The 17,518-nt window shown below is 56.0% G+C and overlaps 1 protein-coding gene across 5 annotated transcripts in view; it reads left to right on the top strand.

Moving 5' to 3' along the window:
• Positions 1–17,067, top strand: part of SLC25A1 (solute carrier family 25 member 1) — a 36,717-nt gene extending 19,650 nt beyond the window's left edge. The window contains exons 3-11 of one of the 5 annotated variants that reach the window (XM_060170282.1): positions 13,319–14,403; positions 14,611–14,718; positions 14,787–14,886; positions 14,972–15,110; positions 15,481–15,565; positions 15,709–15,813; positions 15,905–16,020; positions 16,097–16,170; positions 16,386–17,067. In XM_060170282.1, the coding sequence (XP_060026265.1) occupies positions 14,265–14,403; positions 14,611–14,718; positions 14,787–14,886; positions 14,972–15,110; positions 15,481–15,565; positions 15,709–15,813; positions 15,905–16,020; positions 16,097–16,170; positions 16,386–16,500 (981 nt within the window). In that variant the 5' untranslated portion in view covers positions 13,319–14,264 and the 3' untranslated portion in view covers positions 16,501–17,067. Of the gene's footprint in view, positions 1–11,971; positions 12,094–12,569; positions 12,646–13,318; positions 14,404–14,610; positions 14,719–14,786; positions 14,887–14,971; positions 15,111–15,480; positions 15,566–15,708; positions 15,814–15,904; positions 16,021–16,096; positions 16,171–16,385 lie in introns of those variants that run through there. The other 4 variants (XM_060170283.1, XM_060170284.1, XM_060170285.1 and 1 more) reach the window with 4 other exon arrangements.
• The last annotated feature ends 451 nt before the right edge of the window (positions 17,068–17,518 follow it).

Below are 17,518 nucleotides of genomic sequence, written 5' to 3' on the forward strand. Positions count from 1 at the left end.
TGAGGATTATAACCCAGAAACAGTCTTTCAGAAAGGTCTGAGGACTGTTCCAAAGAGGAAAGGGGGGATGTGGATGGACAAAACAGAAACAGACTCACAGACTTAGAAAACAAATTTATGATTACCGAAGGGGAAAGGGGGGAGGGATAATTTAGGAGTTTGGGATTAACATATACACGCTACTATACATAAAATGGATAACCAACAAGGACCTACTATATAGCACAGGGAACTCAATATTCTGTAATAACCTAAATGGGAAAAGAATCTGACAAAAAAATATATATATATATATATGTATAGCCGAATCACTTTGCTGTACACCTGAAACTAACACAACATTGTAAATCAACTATACTCCAATATAAAAAAATTTTTAATTTTTTAATAAAAATAAATAAAATAAAAATTTAAAAAGAGGAAAGAGGGGAGGCCAGTATATATGTGATTTTGGTGAAGGGATATGTGCAACCAAGCACCCAGCTTGGTAGAAGGTTATTGCTATTCTTGAGGAACACATTACCTTAGTTAATAGTTTTAGTGCTTTTCTAAGTATGGGAAGAGGCAATAAAAAATTTTCTCCCGAAAATATCTAAGTCTCTGAGGGCCAGTTCTGCCAGTTTTCCCAGAGCACAAAGTGCCTCATCCCAATCTTCACCCTGAATTCCTTTCAGGTAGGTCAGTGACTGCAGTGGTTAATGACTTGATTCTTGTAGAACTGGGTGGTGGGCAACATTCTCTCTGTTACAGTCCCTTTCCTTTCAGCCTTAATTTCAACCAAGGTTTGGGAGGCATTTCATGACGGATTTGTCCCATGGTGTTAGGAATGCTCATTCCCAGGTCAGGTGAGGATATCCTTGATAGGCCCTTCAATGTGCTGTTACCAGACTAGACCCTGTTAACTAACAGTAGCCCAAGGCCTTTGGGCCACCTGTCCTACTAGTCCGTTATTGCCCTGTTGTTGCTTCTTCCCACATCTAGGGCTACACTATTAAAATTCCTGATCTTACAGAACTATATATTTGGTCAGTTGTTTCAGGTCTTCTAGTCATCATTATTTTTATCAGAGGCTCAGTCACACATTTGGTCATGAAAGAAACAATAATCTTGGGCTTCCCTGGTGGCACAGTGGTTAAGAATCCGCCTGACAGAAAAAAAACGCATTATATTAACGCATATATATTAACGTTATATATATAATGTTATATATATATGCGTTAATATATATTAACCCATATATGTGGATCTAGAAAAATGGTACAGATGAACCGGTTTGCAGGGCAGAAATAGAGACATAGATGTAGAGAACAAACGTATGGATACCAAGGGGGGAAGTGGCAGGGTGGGTGGTGATGGTGTGATGAATTGGGAGATTGGGATGGACATATATACACTAATATGTATAAAATAGATAACTAATAAGAACCTGCTGTATAAAAAAATAAAATAAAATTCAAATATTAAAAAAAAAAAGAATCCGCCTGACAATGCAAGGGACACAGGTTCGAGCCCTGGTCCGGGAAGATCCCACATGCCGCAGAGCAGCTAAGCCCGTGCGCCACAACTACTGAGCCTGCGCTCTAGAGCCCATGAGCCACAACTACTGAGCCCACATGCCACAACTACTGAAGCCCGCATGCCTAGAGCCCGTGCTCTGCAGCAAGAGAAGCCACTGCAGTGAGAAATCCATGCACCGCAACGAAGAGTAGCTCCCGCTTGCCACAACTGGAGAAAGCCCGTGTGCAGCAACGAAGAGCCAACGCAGCCAAAAATAAATAAATAAATAAATAAAATTTATTTAAAAAAAGAAACAATAATCTTGTAAAATAGGCAGAAATATAGCTAGTGACATTAATAAGGTCATCAGTAAGTATTTAAGCTGAGAACTCCAGCCCAGTATCTCCCCAGGTCGTCTGACCAGTCTATTCTGTACCAATCGCTGTCTTCAAGGGAAATGATATAGTGGCCTTGTACATAAAGTCCACCAAAGACGTCTGCACCTACAAGGCCAGGGTTGGATCATCATGACCCCTTACAGAACTGAGAAAGGAATGTTACCTCCTAAGGAGTTACATGGCTGGCACCAGAAGGAGAAAAATTGATCTTTGTGGTTGAACAGGTATTTCTGCCACTGGGGAGTCTGGTTCATGCTTAATGCAGATGCACAATGTTCAGTGGAGGGAAGGGAGGAGGCTCAAATGAGCAGAGAAAAAATTTTATTTAAATGTTGCATGTCTTGCCTTAAAATATGAATTTTATTTCATCAGAAGCCTCGTACATTAATAGGCCTCCGTCCGCGCCCCCATTCTGTTCTTGTTGCCACCGCCCAGCTATAGCAAAGCTCACGCCTGCGGTGCACTAGGCCCTCGTCACCTGGGCAGGAACAGCCCTTTGTTAGGTCCTCAGCCCCACCCACCCATCGAGGAGAACTTTCCTAAGCTCCCATTTACCTAAGGTGCCCGTAGGCTGGGATTCCAGGCCCCCCATGTTGACCAGCAGGAGCCCCTGCTCTCGCTGCGTCAGCCCCACTTCCTGCCTGGTCTCCCTCTGTTTGCCTGAATCTCTGGGGTTCCCCCTTCTCTCTGCCCAGCCGGACCCACTGTCCCCCAAGTTCACACCCGTTTCCTCCGCTTGGCCTCCCTGACCCTTGTTTTGTGTCTCCGATCCACCTCTGCTTGTGAGTTTCCGAGACTTTTTTAGTTCCGAGACTTTTTTAGCTGCGGCACCTCTCCACTCAATGAAAAGAACTTGAAGCTTTTCTGATGAGAGCAGGGGTGGCCTCTCGTCACTGTCCTTTCTCCGATTCTTGAAGAGTCTCACGTCCCCAGCACAGCCTTGAACAACTCAGGCCTTTGCCATGATAAACTGTCTTGTGGTTATGAGATCCTGTCTGCTGCCTGCCTGGCAGCGTTTCCAGGAGAGCAGGGCCACGGTGGGGCTGGAAGAGTCTCCAAGATCCCAGTGGAGCCCAGAGACGGGGAGGGACCCAGCCAATGTGCTGGAACTGGCCGTCCCCAGGGGTACTGGCGCTGGGTCTTGCTGTTCTCTTGCTGTTCAGTGGGTCGGTGAGTGACGCGAGCCTCTGACAGAGACTGTCTTGTTCTATCAGACGCGGTGTTAACTTCAGCCTTTCAGAGCGTGGACCTCAGGCGTGTAGTTTGAGGGCTCACCTCCCTTTCCGCCCACCTGCAGGCCCCCTGCAGCTGAAACGAACTCTTCCCCCACCTCCTCCGAGTCCCCCCTGGCCTCTCCGCACCGTCCCCACCACGGCCATGAGCACACACAGCTCCTCTCCAGCGTGGAGCCCCTGCGATGGGGGCTGGAGAAGCAGGTGCTGTGCTCCCCAAGTCACCTCTCCCAACCGAGGTCTAAAGACATGGGGACTTCCCTGGTGGCGCAGTGGTTAAGAATCCGCCTGCCAATGCAGGGGACACAAGTTTAAGCCCTGGTCCGGGAAGATCCCACATGCTGCCGAGCAACTAAGCCCACGCGCCACAACTACTGAGTCTGCTCTCTAGAGCCCGCGAGCTACAACTACTGAGCCTGTGTGCCACAGCTACTGAAGCCCGCACGTCTACAGCCCGTGCTCCACAACAAGGAAGCCACCGCAGTGAGAAGCCCATGCACTGCAATGAAGACTAGCCTCCGCTCGCCACAACTAGAGAAAGCTAGCCCTCGTGTTGTCACCGAGACTGGTACTCATAGCCATGCCCCACCCCCCACCCCCACCCCATCCTGGGACTGTCCTCTGAGCAGTGCTTTGGGGGCGGCCGATGCTTCAGGTCTGCAGTGGAAGCTCACTACGGAAGGTCCCCTTAAGGGAAGCAGTTTCCTGAGCTGACCTTGGGTTGGGCACCCAGTGTCCACTCAGACGGTAGAAATTCATTTTTGCCCTCAAAATAGCCAGTGTGTATTTCAAATGCTGTGAGGGTTCAGGAAGTGACAGATGGCAGGATGGCGAGAAGGAATCTACCCCGGTGGGCACCCTCTGTGCCACCGTCCCCCTCCCAGTCTGGTGCCCCCTGTGCTTACCTCCGTGCTGCCCCCTCCATCCCCCAGCGGTCCTATCGGATCATTAGAGACGCCTCGGGGAGGCCCCGTGTCTCAGGGCTGAACCGCTCACGGCTGAAGCCACTCACGTCCACAGCCGGGGCTGAAGGTCAGCGGTCAGACCTCCTCAGAGCCGGCTGCTCTTTCTCGCCTACCTCCGACAAGCCCCAGAAACTTGGCCACGACAGCAGATTCCAAACTCACCAGACCTTCCCTTACAACCTGTCTTGCCCCCACCAGCCTCTACAGGCGGGGCCGGTCTTCCCATGCCCTCCTGAGCCTTCAGTCCAACCCCTCCCACTGCCGCCGCCCCTCACTTGAACATGCCTGTGTCCTGCAGCCTGAGTCCTGCTCCTCCTGGGAAACCGCCCTCCCGATTTCTCTTTGCCCACGAGTCCCCAACAGGGAGCGAGCACATGTCAGGGCTGGTATGTCCCACGCGTGTTAGATTCTGGAAATCACGGTGAACAAACATTGGACCCTGTGGCAGGAAGGACCCCTTGGAGACATAGCGGGGAGTGGTGGGCAGGGCAGAAGCAGCCACATGGCAACCTGGGGCGGGGGGTCGGTTGGCAGCGTGCTTCCGCACTGCCTCACCAGTATTTGTCTTCACTTTAAAGTCTTGATTAAACAGATTATGGTGCGTTCAAAATCCTGCTGTCAAGATTTAACTGAAAGGTGTATTTTGTAGTCCAGAAAGGCTTCCAAGGCCTGTGGTATTGTGTTAGGGCTGTGTGTGTGTTTAAACTTGGAGATGCTGTTCAGTAAATTACAGAATGTGAAATTATATTTTAATGGAATCGTAAACCCTGATTGATTACAGGATGCCGGCATTAAGGGGCCTGAGGCGACCAGGATATTCTGTCCTGCTGTTGGCCAACCTACTTTATAAATATTAGCACAAAAAGCACTGAAAGGTGGTCCTGACTCTGTGTCACCTCCCTGGGCATGGTACTTCCTGGACATGCAGGGACCTTTGTATTCTTGTGGTCCTTCCTGTGACTGACAGCCTCATACAGGCGTGGTTTTCTGTGCAGGCGAAAATAGCCTAGGTTTGTCCATGCAGCCGACTGAGGCACCCACAAACCTGTCACCAGAAAAAACATAAAATGTAGGGTGAAACATACAAAGTGAATCAGTAAAATGGAGGGTGAAACATACAAAGTGAATCAGTGGGCTGGCAAGTAAGCAAAGAAGCCTGAGGTAAAAAACTCCGGGAGGGAAGAGGGACATGATTGACTTTTGCCCAACTCTGTTGAACTGAGCTGTGGCGCTCACTCGCTACAGGACGTAGAGGCCGACAAAAGTGTCCTCGGTCAGTGCAAGGATGAGTAAGGCTGTTCCAGCCTTGCCTAGCCCTCTGTTGAGAGACTGGGCGAAAAGGAACAGAAAGAGCTCTTTGCAACCACGGTGCTAGATTAAGAGGACAAAACTGGGCCTGGCAACCGGCCCTCAGATGGTTGTAGCACAAATTCATGTATTAAAAAAACCTCAAGTAAGGAATTTAATTTTAAAACAATTTCCAATCTCTGCCAGAGACAAACACAAGTCTTTTTTTTAAATAAATTTATTTATACATTTATTTATTTTTGGCTGCGTTGTCTCTTCGTTGCTGCATGTGGGCTTTCTCTCGTTGTGATGAGCGGGAGATACTCTTCGTTGCGGTGCGCGGGCTTCTCGTTATGGTGGCTTCTCGTTGCGGAGCACGGGCTCTAGGCATGCGGGCTTCAGTAGTTGTGGCACATGGGCTCAGTAGTTGTGGCTCACGGGCTCTAGAGCGCAGGCTCAGTAGTTGTGGCGCATGGGTTTAGTTGCTCTGAGGCATGTGGGATCTTCCTGGACCAGGGCTCAAACCCGTGTCCCCTCCATTGGCAGGTGGATTCTTAACCACTGTGCCACCAGGGAAGCCCCACAAGTCCTCTTAAGGAGAACCTACCTTCAATCAAGGCTTCAAAGAATTCTGACAGATACCATTCCAAGAAAAACTGAGCTCGTCGTAAAAACACTGACAAAATGTGTAAGGAAATGAGGCCCCGTTAGTAAGAGCTAGACCTGCCCAGACAGACTGTGGGTACTGGGATTATCTGGCACAGAACAGAAAATTACAAAAAAGATCAAGTAGACCTATATGGGAAAAGAATCTAAAAAAGATTGGATACATGTATGCGTATAACTGAATCACTTTGCTGTATAGCAGAAACTAACACAACATTGTAAATCAACTATACTCCAATAAAAATTTTTAAAAAAAGATCAAGTAAGCTTTTAAAATTACTGAGTAACTTCTTGGTTTTTCTTTATAAACCACTTAATATATATTTACTTTAGTGTATAAACTATTATGCAAGAAAAACAAAGTGGTTCATTAAGAGTTCAGACTTCTTCAGGACTTCCCTGGAGGTCCAGTGCTTAAGGCTCTGCACTTCCATTGCAGGTTCAATCCCTGGTTGGGGAACTTAGGTCCCGCAAGTGTCATGGTGCAGCCTTAAAAAAAAAAGAGTTCAGATTTCTTAGACTACACTTGACTCTGGACCTCCAGCACATGCGGCCCCTCTGGCTGAATCTGTTTCCTCGGGGAGTGGGAGGCCAGGTTCTCAGCTGGGTCTGAGGAGCAGACAAGACCAGACATGGCTGCTGGTGGGGGAGCCCCAGGGCTGGCGTCGGAGCTCAAGGCAGACGGTAGGCATCAGGATTCACCCCACGCCCCTGGTGTGAACTCGGCAGAGAATGGCTCTCCGCAAGGCCAGAGAGCCAGCACCACCGAGGGAGCGAGGGCGGTGGGGCAGGAGCTGGGGTCTGCTGAGGCCATTCCCCAGGCGCAGCTCTGATGTGGCTGCTGAGGTGGGGGACACCAGGGCCTCGGAGCAGAGGACGTAGAAGCTGAAGCCACCAGGGAAGAAAGCTGGTGGGGAATCACAGCACAAGATCCCCGGTTGGCGGTTGCTAGTGGGAAGAAGGCTGGTCTGGTTGCAGCACAGAGCACACCTGCACCTCCCGTGGGAGCAGGTGGGCCATGAGGGTCACACACCAGGAGTGGGGCCAGGCTGGAGCCGCTCCTTCCTCCAGGGCTCTGCAGGCCCAGGCTGCTGTGTGATCAGCGAGATACTCACCTGCTTTGAAACAGAAAACACTGCTTCCACCTGGGAACTTCAGACCAATTCTGGGGGACGTCCCATTTAAGAAGATCTCAGTAGACCTGATTGTCTATAAGTTGGAGACCCCTGTTAGGAGGAGGGGTTGTTTGAGGCCACCGAGTGCTGTACAACAATGTCCCCAACCACACCTGTTGTCAAACACAAGTTCATGTGCCTGACACACAGTGAGGCCAAACAAACTGAAACATGGGAGTTTAGATCAGAGAACTAATCACAGTTTATCACAGGATATTGAATATAGTTCCCTGTGCTATACAGTAGGACCTTGTTTTTTATGTATTTTATATATAGTAGTTTGTATCTGCTAATCCCAAGCTCCCAATCCATCCCTCCCCCAGGTAAGAGTTGTTTTGTTTGTTTGTTTTTGTTTTTTTATTTATTTTTGGCTGCGTTGGGTCTTTGTTGCTGCACGCGGGCTTTCTCTAGTTGTGGCAAGTGGGGGCTACTCTTTGTTGTGATGCGCAGGCTTCTCATTGCGGTGGCTTCTCTTGTGTGGAGCACAGGCTCTAGGCACATGGGCTCAGTAGCTGTGGCTCGCAGGCTCAGTAGTTGTGGCATATGGGCTTAGTTGCTCCACGGCACGTGGGATCTTCCCGGACCAGGGCTCAAACCTGTGTCCCCTGTATTGGCAGGCGGATTCTTAACCACTGCGCCACCAGGGAAGTCCTGGGTAAGAGTTTTTATAGGTAAAATTTGGGGGGAAGTCTGCAGGGTGTGTGACCTTCCTCTAATTGGTTGGTGGGGAGGTAACAGGGTGGCGTTCCCAGAATCTCAATCATCAGTCTTATGGCTGTAACCTGTCTGGGGTCCACTGCTTGTGCTCAGCCTGAAGTCACCATCCTCCACCTGGGTGGGGGCTTTAGTCCTTCCTTGCAGAAACACTCAGAGGTATATGTCAGACTGTTATGTGCCTCCCATGAGGAGGAGCTGGGCCCCTGCCCCATGCTGCACTGTTGCTGCTTTCTGCATTCCCTCACTCCCTAATTAGTATCAATAATTGAATCTGCCCTTTGGAACTCAGGGAAGGTCTAGGAGGCTGAAGTCATTTTCCTACAAACAAGAAGCAGGGACACGGAAAGGCTTTTGTGCCTGGGAGGGCCCCACAGGGTCGCGCTCGGTTTCAGTTCCCCCTTTTCTTTGATACGTGTCAATCTTGAGGGAACAGGTGTTGGACAAGAAAAGGGAATAACATTTTGGACAGAGAGGTTCATCATAAACTCGGCAGAGGGGACTTCCCTGGTGGTGCAGTAGTTAAGAATCCGCCTGCCAATGCAGGGGACATGGGTTCAATCCCTGGTCCGGGAAGATCCCACATGCCGTGGAGCAACTAAGCCCGTGCACCACAACTACTGAGGCTGTGCTCTAGAGCCCATGAGCCACGACTACTGAAGCCTGCACGCCTAGAGACTGTGCCCCACAGCAAGAGAAGCCACCGCAATGAGAAGCCCACACAACGCAACAAAGAGTAGCCCCTGATCACCGCAACTAGAGAAAGCCTGCACGTGGCAACGAAGACCCAACGCAGCCCTAAATAAATAAATAAATAAATAAATAAATAAATAAATAAACACTCCTTAAAAATAAATAAATAAAATAAACTTGGCAGAGGAGCTGGGTTGTGGGGGAACTTGGTTTCATGCCCACCTGGCTTCCACCCTGGTCACCTCCACACCCTCAGCCTGCCTTGTCCTATGGGATGACTAGGAGAACCCTGTAAGCAAAGGCCCAGGGGAACTCCATGTTGGTTAATCAGCTCCGGAAATTGTCCTAATAGCATGGAATTATCAGTGTTATAACTAGCATCCCAACTTAAAGTATTTTCTAAAATCGTATCACCTTATTGGCATAATCAGTGTCAGTTGGCGTTGTTGGTTTTCTGTGGTCGGTTGGCAGGAAGATTCTCGAAGCTCTCTGACAATATCAGAATCATCTGTGAGTGGGAAAAAGTTTGTAAAGATGTGCACATGGTTTAGCTTCAATGAATGTGTGAAGCATTGTTTAATAAAAGAGTAAAATGTCCAATCAGTAGCAAGGCGTTAATTAAACAGTATATATGTCATGACTCTACCTACCCTGCTGTCCAGAATGAACAGACAGAGCTACAGGAGAGGGTGTTTCCAGTTTCAGTGGGAAACAGTACAACCCCATCTGTATGTGTGAGTGTGCGGGTCCAGGGTTTGCTGGTGACACATCACACAGAAAACACGGGCCAAGATCACGCCCCAGGGTAGCGACCAGTCATCTCTGGGTGCTGATTACTTTTATCTGCGTTTTCTGCCTCTTGCTCCAAGAAAACTTGTACTGCATGCCACAGGCGGGGAGGTGGGAAAGCTCCAAGAAGTTGGCTCTGCTGGCGGTGGTCCTCCCGGTCAGCCCTGGAGAGGCCTGCAGCCTGATGGCCTCGCCAGAGCCCTTTGGAGCAGAAGCCTCTTCTGCTCAAGAACAAGGGGCTCCAGACTCTTGCATCTTCCCATACATGGAAAAGCACTAAATTCCTTAACTTGAGAGATCTGGTTTCCTTTAATTAACAGTAATCTTTTGATGTGCAGACTACCTGCCCTTTGTTGCAAAACTCCTATATATCCTGACTCCCCCATCTCCTCAGAGCAGTTCGCTCAGGGTTACTTGAGATGCTGCCTCCTGGGCTTGAAGTCCTAAAAATTTCCACTGAATAAAACAGAACTCTCAAAAAAAAACCAAATAAAGAACAAGGGGCTCTTTCTTCACTTCCTGACATCAGCATCATGGGTGCACACAGTACGTGCCGGGAGCACAAGTACAGTTAAGATAATCATCAGCGCCACCCGCATGGACAGCCCTGGGGACCCCATCAAACCCTCTGTGCACCCCAAACCCACCCCCATCCCCTGAGCAGGCCTGGCAGGATCAGGGAGTCCTCCTCACCCCACTTCTCCAACACCCGCCTGGCCTGTGGGTCAGATGCGCCCCCACATCCCCCCACCCCCAGCTTCGTGAAGCCCACCAGGTCTCCGCTTGTTCAGAATCCACCTGCGAAAGCCCCAGTGCTGGTGTTCTGGCGTTGGCGCTTAAGCACTGCAGACAAAGGGGCGGTTGTCACCCAGAGGGTAGGCAGATGACCCCTCTGTAAATGAACCCCAACTGGCATATGAGACATCCTGGGCCCCATTGCCAGCTGGTATTTGGGGTTTTCCAAGTGCCCTCCCCTCTCTTGTGTCCTGGGACCTTCAAAAGCCCTATCAGTCCCCATGGGACCACCCTTGGGTGACTTGCTGAGACCACTGGGCTGGTGGTGACAGAGCCATAGCCACACCCACGAGGCCTTAGGGACAGAGGCTGTGCAACAGCCCAGGAGGGGGACCCCGGGAGACCTTTGGAACGGTGGGGCCTTCGTGCTGGTGCTGTAGTTACACTTTGCTGCTGGGTGGTTCACAGGCGGATGCCGTGGTGTGCAGTGCCTGGGCCTCCCTTGGGCTGTGGTCACGGGGGTGGGATCGGTCAGGGCAGCCTGGAGATGTGACCCTGCTCAGCAGTGTTTCCCATGGAGCTCGAGCCCCAGCCCCGCCCCCCACAACTGAGGGGCAGGAGCCTGGGGGGGCTTAATGAGTCCCAGGACTCGGGGACCTGTGAGCCTGTGAAGCTGCGTGCCACCAAGGTCCGGTGACACGAGATTTCCTATTGCGTAGAAGTTCTCGAAAGGAATTGTAAAGCAAACAGTGGAGGGTATTGAAGCAGCCCGGAGGCTGGCAAATAGAACACTCACCGTTCAGCAAATGTTTGAGCACCTACTGTGTGCTGGGCATTATTCCAGGTAATGGTTATCAGTGGGCAAAACAGAAAAACCCTATTCGGTTGAATTCACATTCAGTGAGGTTGACAGGCGACAGACACAGTGTTTGAAGGGGATGAGTTTTGGGGGTGGGGCAGGTGCGGGGGCCACGGTGCCAATGGAGCTTCACAGCAGGGCCATCAAGGCAGCTCAGTGAGAAGGCGGCCCTGAGCAGAGCCCAGAGGAATCCAGGGGCCTGGTCTTGGGGACATTTGAAGGGAGTGTCAGCAGCCAGGGCAGGTAAAGGCAGAAACGTGCCAGGTGTTCAAAGAAGGGCCTTGGGGGTAGGGGCGGGGGGCACGGGCTGTTGTCAGGCCTCAGGTCATACTCGCAGTGGGACCTGGGACCTGAGGTGAGGGGCTTGCTGCTGAGAACAGGCTTCAGGGGTGGGAGCCGGGAGCCCTCGGGTGGTGCTGACTCGAGTGAGAGGCCATCAGTGATCCTTCGGGGTGAGAGGGCGGCCATCGCCACGTGCACATGGATTGGGTGTGGAGTGACAGAAGCCAAGGATGACTGCTTTGGCACTTGAACATCAGAAACAGATGGTTATCATCACTGATGGGGAAGACTAAAGCAGAGACGGCTGGAGGGCAGGACAGGAGCTTGTCTGGGACAAGCTGAGGGGGTTCGAGGGGGGCTGCTCAGGCGGTGGGGGGCCTGGCCGACTGGACAGTGCTGTGAGGCCGAGGGCCCGGACAAGAAGGCCAGGGCCCCTTCCCAAGTGGAAAATCGGGCCCTGGGCCTCTCGACTCATCCGGGAAGCTTGAGGGCCAACCCTCCTGGAACAACCCCCTGGGCTCTCCCAGGGGAGTCCATGGGCCCAGCTCAGACTGTCCGGCTCCTCTCCTCAGCCCTGGTCTCATGGAGGGAGGGGAGGGCTGTCTCTGCTTGGTCCCGGCTGGTCTGGTCTCTCCCAGATCTGAGTATGTGCCGGACACGTGACTTTCTTCTCACCCAGGTGCTTGTTTGGAGTCCCAGTCACACAGTTGCTCTTGTCTGGAGAACACAGTGTGACCACCCCGCAGCCCCATGGCTACGCCTTACCCTCTTCCCTCCCTGTCCATGTGTCTGCACAGGCCTGTGAGCACTGCACGGGCAGCATCTGGGAATTCCGGGAGGAAGGGCGGGGGGCAGCTTGTCCTCAGATGGCTGTTGCGGGGGGTGAGTCCCAGGTGTCAGTTGACGGGTCTCCTTAAGAGGGATGGGCAGCCTGGACTAGCTGAAAGCAGGAAGCACTGCCTTGTCTTAGCAGTGTCCCCATGTCCAGAGGAGGACTCAGCTGCACCCATGGACTGCTGTCACTGTCTACCACTCTGGTGCCTTGGCGGCCAAGTGCCCACTTGAAGGCACAGGGCTGCAGCGGAGGCTGGGGTTCACCAGGGTCCCCCGCCCTATCTCTGCCTGGTTACAGAGGTCATGGTGGGTGCCCCGAGTGCCCGGCCTCAGTTCTAACTCTCCTGGAGGCTGTGTGCTTGCTGCCCAGCCCCCCACCAACCCCAGGCCCAGCCCGCACGCAGCCTGTCAGGCAGGCACTCGGCACTCCCTCCTCTTTGCAGGTGGACAGACTGGACGCCCCAGCCAGACTGTGGCAGTGAGAGGAGCACATGGTGGCACCTGCCCCTCTCCTGTTTGGTAGGGGGCAGCCCGTAGCCCCTAGTCCCCTGGGGAGGGGAGGGGAGTGGGGCAGTGATTGACACCGCCTGCCCTTCCCTGGCTGGGTTTCGGGCAGGGTGGGATGGACGGGGAGGACAAAGGTCAGTGCTCCAGGACTGCTGGACTGGCATGGCCTCATCTTCCCAGATCTGCATGCCTGGCGGCTGCCCAGCTACAAATACTGCTGTGTGTCCCCCCCCCCCCCGCCCCCAACTGCCTGGCCGCAGGCAACAAGCCTGCTCTTGCTCTGCACTGGAAAGCTGCCTGGATGGCCTGGCCGTGAGCAGTCAGAGCGGTTGGTGTCCTCTACACAGAGGCTGCAGGAGGGACACAGGCCTGAAGTTTGTGGGCAGGCAGCACAGAGCCTCAGGCCTCCCACACCTGTGTCCTCCATACTCAGGCCCACCCAGCATTAATGTCAGTCTGTTTCTTAATATTTTGATGGGCATGCATGGACGCAGCCCACTGAGCTAAGTAGGTGTCTGTGTGGGGACGAGGTTACAGCCTGGCCAGCCCTCCAGGGGCCCCACAACAGCAACTCCCACCATCCCTGCAGCCTCTGTGTGGTCTGGGCTGGCCTGAACCCTGCTCCTTGGACCCCTGGCCACTCGGGGGCAGCAGGAGTCCTCATCCTGGGCCTCTTCTTCCGCAGGCCGCTGCTACGCAGACAACAGGCCCACTGCAGGCCCGGCCTGCCGAATCCCCCGCCGGCTCCATTGTGCAGCTTCCGCGGGGAGGGCGCCGGGTGCAGCACCCTCTACGGGTCACTAACCTCCCCAAGGAGCGCGTCACCCCAGAAGCGCAGAGAACCCACGGGAGACGGGACGCCTGGACGTCATTTATTTTGCTGGAGCCCAGTGATGGCAGCCTCTGAGCCGCCCGGGGCCTGGGGCGGCCACTGACTGCCCGAGGCAACCGCCGCGGCCGCCGCGCAGGAGGTGGACGCCGACCACTGGGCCCTCTGGCTGGAGCCTGCACTCTTGGGGAGTCGAGCGCAAGTACTCCCAGGCGCAGGGGAACGGCGCCCTGTCCACTCCGCGCTGGCAGAGCTGCCCCCACCCAACGGGTCACTTTGCGGACCCGCTGGACAGAACGTGTAACTCGCACATTAAATGAAAGTCTGTTTATCCGGGCCGAGCTTCCCCGCCGGTGCTGGCGTGGGCGGGAGGGGCCAGAAGAGCTGCGGAGCCTCTTGTGGGGGGAGGGCGGTGAGCAGGGCTTGTCAGGGGTCCTCTCCCCACCGTGTGCGCCGCCCGGAGCCTGGAATCCCGCGGCGGCCTCGTGGCGCGTTGGGTGCGGGGCGGCCCCGCCCTCCCGGTAGGGAGGGGGCGGCCCCACGCGCCCCGGGGGCGGGGCTCCGGGGGCGGTGCCCAGTCGGGCCCGCGCGGCCATTGGCTGGGCCGCCGGCCCACCCGGCCTTAGTTTCCCGCGGGCTCCGGGCGGCCCGGGGGCAGGGCCGGGCTCGGACTATGCAGGGCGGAGCCCCGGAGTGACGCGGCCGACCCGCCCCGGCCCATAATCGGCGCCGCCGCCGCCGCCAAGACCGAGCGCAGGAGCTCGGACCCGAGGCCGCCGCCGGGCCCCGAACCCCGCCCGCCATGCCCGCGCCCCGCGCTCTGGCGGCCGGCGCGCCAGCGCCTGGGAAGGCCGCGCTCACGCACCCGGGGAAGGCGATCCTGGCAGGTGGGGCACGCGCACGCGGACCCCGACCCCCACCCGACCCCGCCGCGTTTCCGGGTGGGTCCGGGACACCGGCTTTGCCGCGCTTCCGGGCGGGCCCGGGCCCCTCCGCGTGTCCCCCCGGGCCCCCCGCTAGGACCGCAGGAGGGGCGTGGGCCCGGCTCCCGGGCGGCGGGCAAAGTCCGGGCGGGGGCAGGGGAGGGGCACGCCGGGAGGGAGGGGGAGGGGTCTCAGCGCGGTCCGGGTCTCGGTCCTTCCCCGCAGGCGGCCTGGCGGGTGGCATCGAAATCTGCATCACCTTTCCCACCGAGTATGTGAAAACGCAGCTACAGCTGGACGAGCGCTCGCACCCACCGCGCTACCGGGGCATCGGTGAGTGGGGGCGGCCGGCGGGGGCGGGCAGGCCGGCGGGTGGGGTCGCTGACCGCCCCCTCCCCCAGGGGACTGCGTGCGGCAGACGGTCCGCAACCATGGCGTCCTGGGCCTGTACCGCGGCCTCAGCTCCCTGCTCTACGGCTCCATTCCGAAGGCGGCCGTCAGGTGAGGCGGGCTCGGGGTCCCGGGGCCGCGGGAGGGAGTCCCGGCCCCGCGGCGGCCCCTCTCATGCTTCTGCCTCCCACCCCAGGTTCGGGATGTTCGAGTTTCTGAGCAACCACATGCGGGACGCCCAGGGACGGCTGGACAGCACGCGCGGGCTGCTGTGCGGCCTGGGCGCTGGTGTGGCCGAGGCCGTGGTGGTCGTGTGCCCCATGGAGACCATCAAGGTGGGCAGGTCTCGGTAGGGGACAGGCGTGAGAGAGGGCCGGGGTGGTGGTCTTGTGCCCGGTGGAGACCATCAAGGTGGGCAGGGGTCTGCCTGGGGAGCCTGGAGCAGGAGGCCCACTGGAAGAGCCTTCTGTGTACTGGATTCTATTCTGGAGGCAGTGGGAAGACAAGGTCTTAAAAAACTTACGAGCACAAACCATAAGGTAACACGTGTTTGCTGCCTAAGTTGTGGGGAAGAACCAGCAGACATGACGGCAGAGGCTCCTCGGTAAGGTGGCCCTCTTGCTCCTGGGGCCACGTGTCTCAGAGGCCAGGTGTGCCCTTGCCCTGACCCTTGGGAGCCAGCGCCTTTGCTTCCCTCTTTCTCAGGTGAAGTTCATCCATGACCAGACCTCCCCCAGCCCCAAATACAGAGGATTCTTCCACGGGGTCAGGGAGATCGTGCGGCAACAAGGTGAGCCACTCAGCCTTACCCTCAGGTGGGGTTAGGGACCTGGGTCCGGCTGGAAACAGCTGGCACCTCCCCTTCCTGCCTTGGCGCTCCTGCGGGCTGGGGCCTGGAGGCGTCAGTGAGACCGCAGTGCCTGCCTACCCCAGGGCTGAAGGGGACGTACCAGGGCCTCACGGCCACCGTGCTGAAGCAGGGATCCAACCAGGCCATTCGATTCTTCGTCATGACCTCCTTGCGCAACTGGTACCGAGGTGCGTCTGTTCCCCAAGACTCTACCTCCAGGCCTGGAACCCAGCCCTTGTCCTCCGTCCCCTTCTGATCGCAGCCCTCACGCCCATCCAGGGGACAACCCCAACAAGCCCATGAACCCGCTCATCACTGGCGTGTTTGGAGCCATCGCGGGCGCAGCCAGTGTCTTCGGGAACACTCCTCTGGACGTGATCAAGACCCGGATGCAGGTGGGGGCGGGGCCTGGGCGGGACCGGGAAGGGGTGGGACTGGCTGCTGAATCCCGCAGCTGCTGGTGTTCTGCAGGGCCTGGAGGCGCACAAGTACCGCAACACGTGGGACTGCGGCCTGCAGATCCTGAGGAACGAGGGGCCCAAGGCGTGAGTGGGGGAGGGGCAGGGCTGCCGTCCCCACCCCAGGCCCCCGCCTTCCACCTGGGTCACACCTCACCTCCTGTCCACCCATCCCAGGCCCTCCCTTTGTCCTGTCCCCAGGGAGTCTGCTCTTTCTGCTCTTGCTCCTCCCTCGGATCTCTGGACCCACCCACACTTTCCAGACACGCTAGCTTCATCTTCTCTTCACCCTCCCCCCTCAGGTTCTACAAGGGCACCGTCCCCCGCCTGGGCCGGGTGTGCCTGGACGTGGCCATCGTGTTCGTCATCTATGACGAGGTGGTGAAGCTGCTCAACAAAGTGTGGAAGACAGACTGAGCCCCGGGGTCTGCGCATGGGCTGCTCCCAGCGCCCCCTTCTCATAATTGCAGTGCAGTCGTGCCAAAAGGCCCCCTTCTCCTGTCCCTTACAGTCCATGGCCCAGGGCTGTCCCCTGTGGCCATCGGGTCCATGTGTCCCCTGTGGTCTGTATGACACCACCGTGGTGTCCATGTGTCCAGCTGAGACCGGGTGTTCCTCTGGCCTGTGAATCTGTGCCCACTTGTCCACGTGCTTACTTGTATGCCTGTGTTTCATGTTTCGTGTTCTGTGACCCTGTGCCCCACTTCCCGGGGTGCCTGTGTGGCCTTGGGTCACGGCCCTGTAGCCATGGCCTGGTCCCAGCCCGGTGCCTTCCACCCTGGGCAGCAGGGGCATCACCCTGGCCTACCACAGCTGCCTCTGGGCCTCAGCCTGGCCTCACTGCATTCCAGGGGCTGCGTACCCCCCGCTTCTCCCGCCACTGGCCTTAACCAGCCCTTGGGCCCTCCCTCCGCCCAGGACAGGGTGGCACCTGCCACTCTCAGGACCACCCTTCCAAGGCAGAATAAACTGGATCCTGTTGCAGCCTCTTGTCCCTGTGTCAGCCCATCTGTGGGTGGGCAGTGGTGGCCACACCTCTGCCAAGGGCAGGCCCACTCCTCATCCGAGGACACTGTTGGGGCCAGGCAGGCTGGTGGGCAAGCGAGCTGTGGCCACAGTGTTAGCCCCTTGGGAGGCCTGACACCAGGCCAAGGAACATCTGGCCTCCATCCAGGCCTTGCCTGTGGCCTTGGGGCAAGATCCTGCAGGGTCACCTGGCAGGCAACATTGAGTGGGCAGAGGAGAGCTGCCCCACGCTGGTGGCTGCCCCTGGAGACAGTGCTCTCGGGCTCTTGTCTGTCCTGCAGCCTGTGGCCCAGCCCAGCTCACCCCCTCATGGTTTCCCTGTGATGGTCTGCTCAAGGGGCACTGCTTTGGGGTGACCAATTTTTGGTCCCCTGAGACTCTGAGCACGAGGTCCTTTGGTTTTTTTTTT

The sequence above is a fragment of the Lagenorhynchus albirostris genome, chromosome 14 (genome assembly GCF_949774975.1).
Source record: "Lagenorhynchus albirostris chromosome 14, mLagAlb1.1, whole genome shotgun sequence".
Lineage (NCBI taxonomy): Eukaryota > Metazoa > Chordata > Mammalia > Artiodactyla > Delphinidae > Lagenorhynchus > Lagenorhynchus albirostris.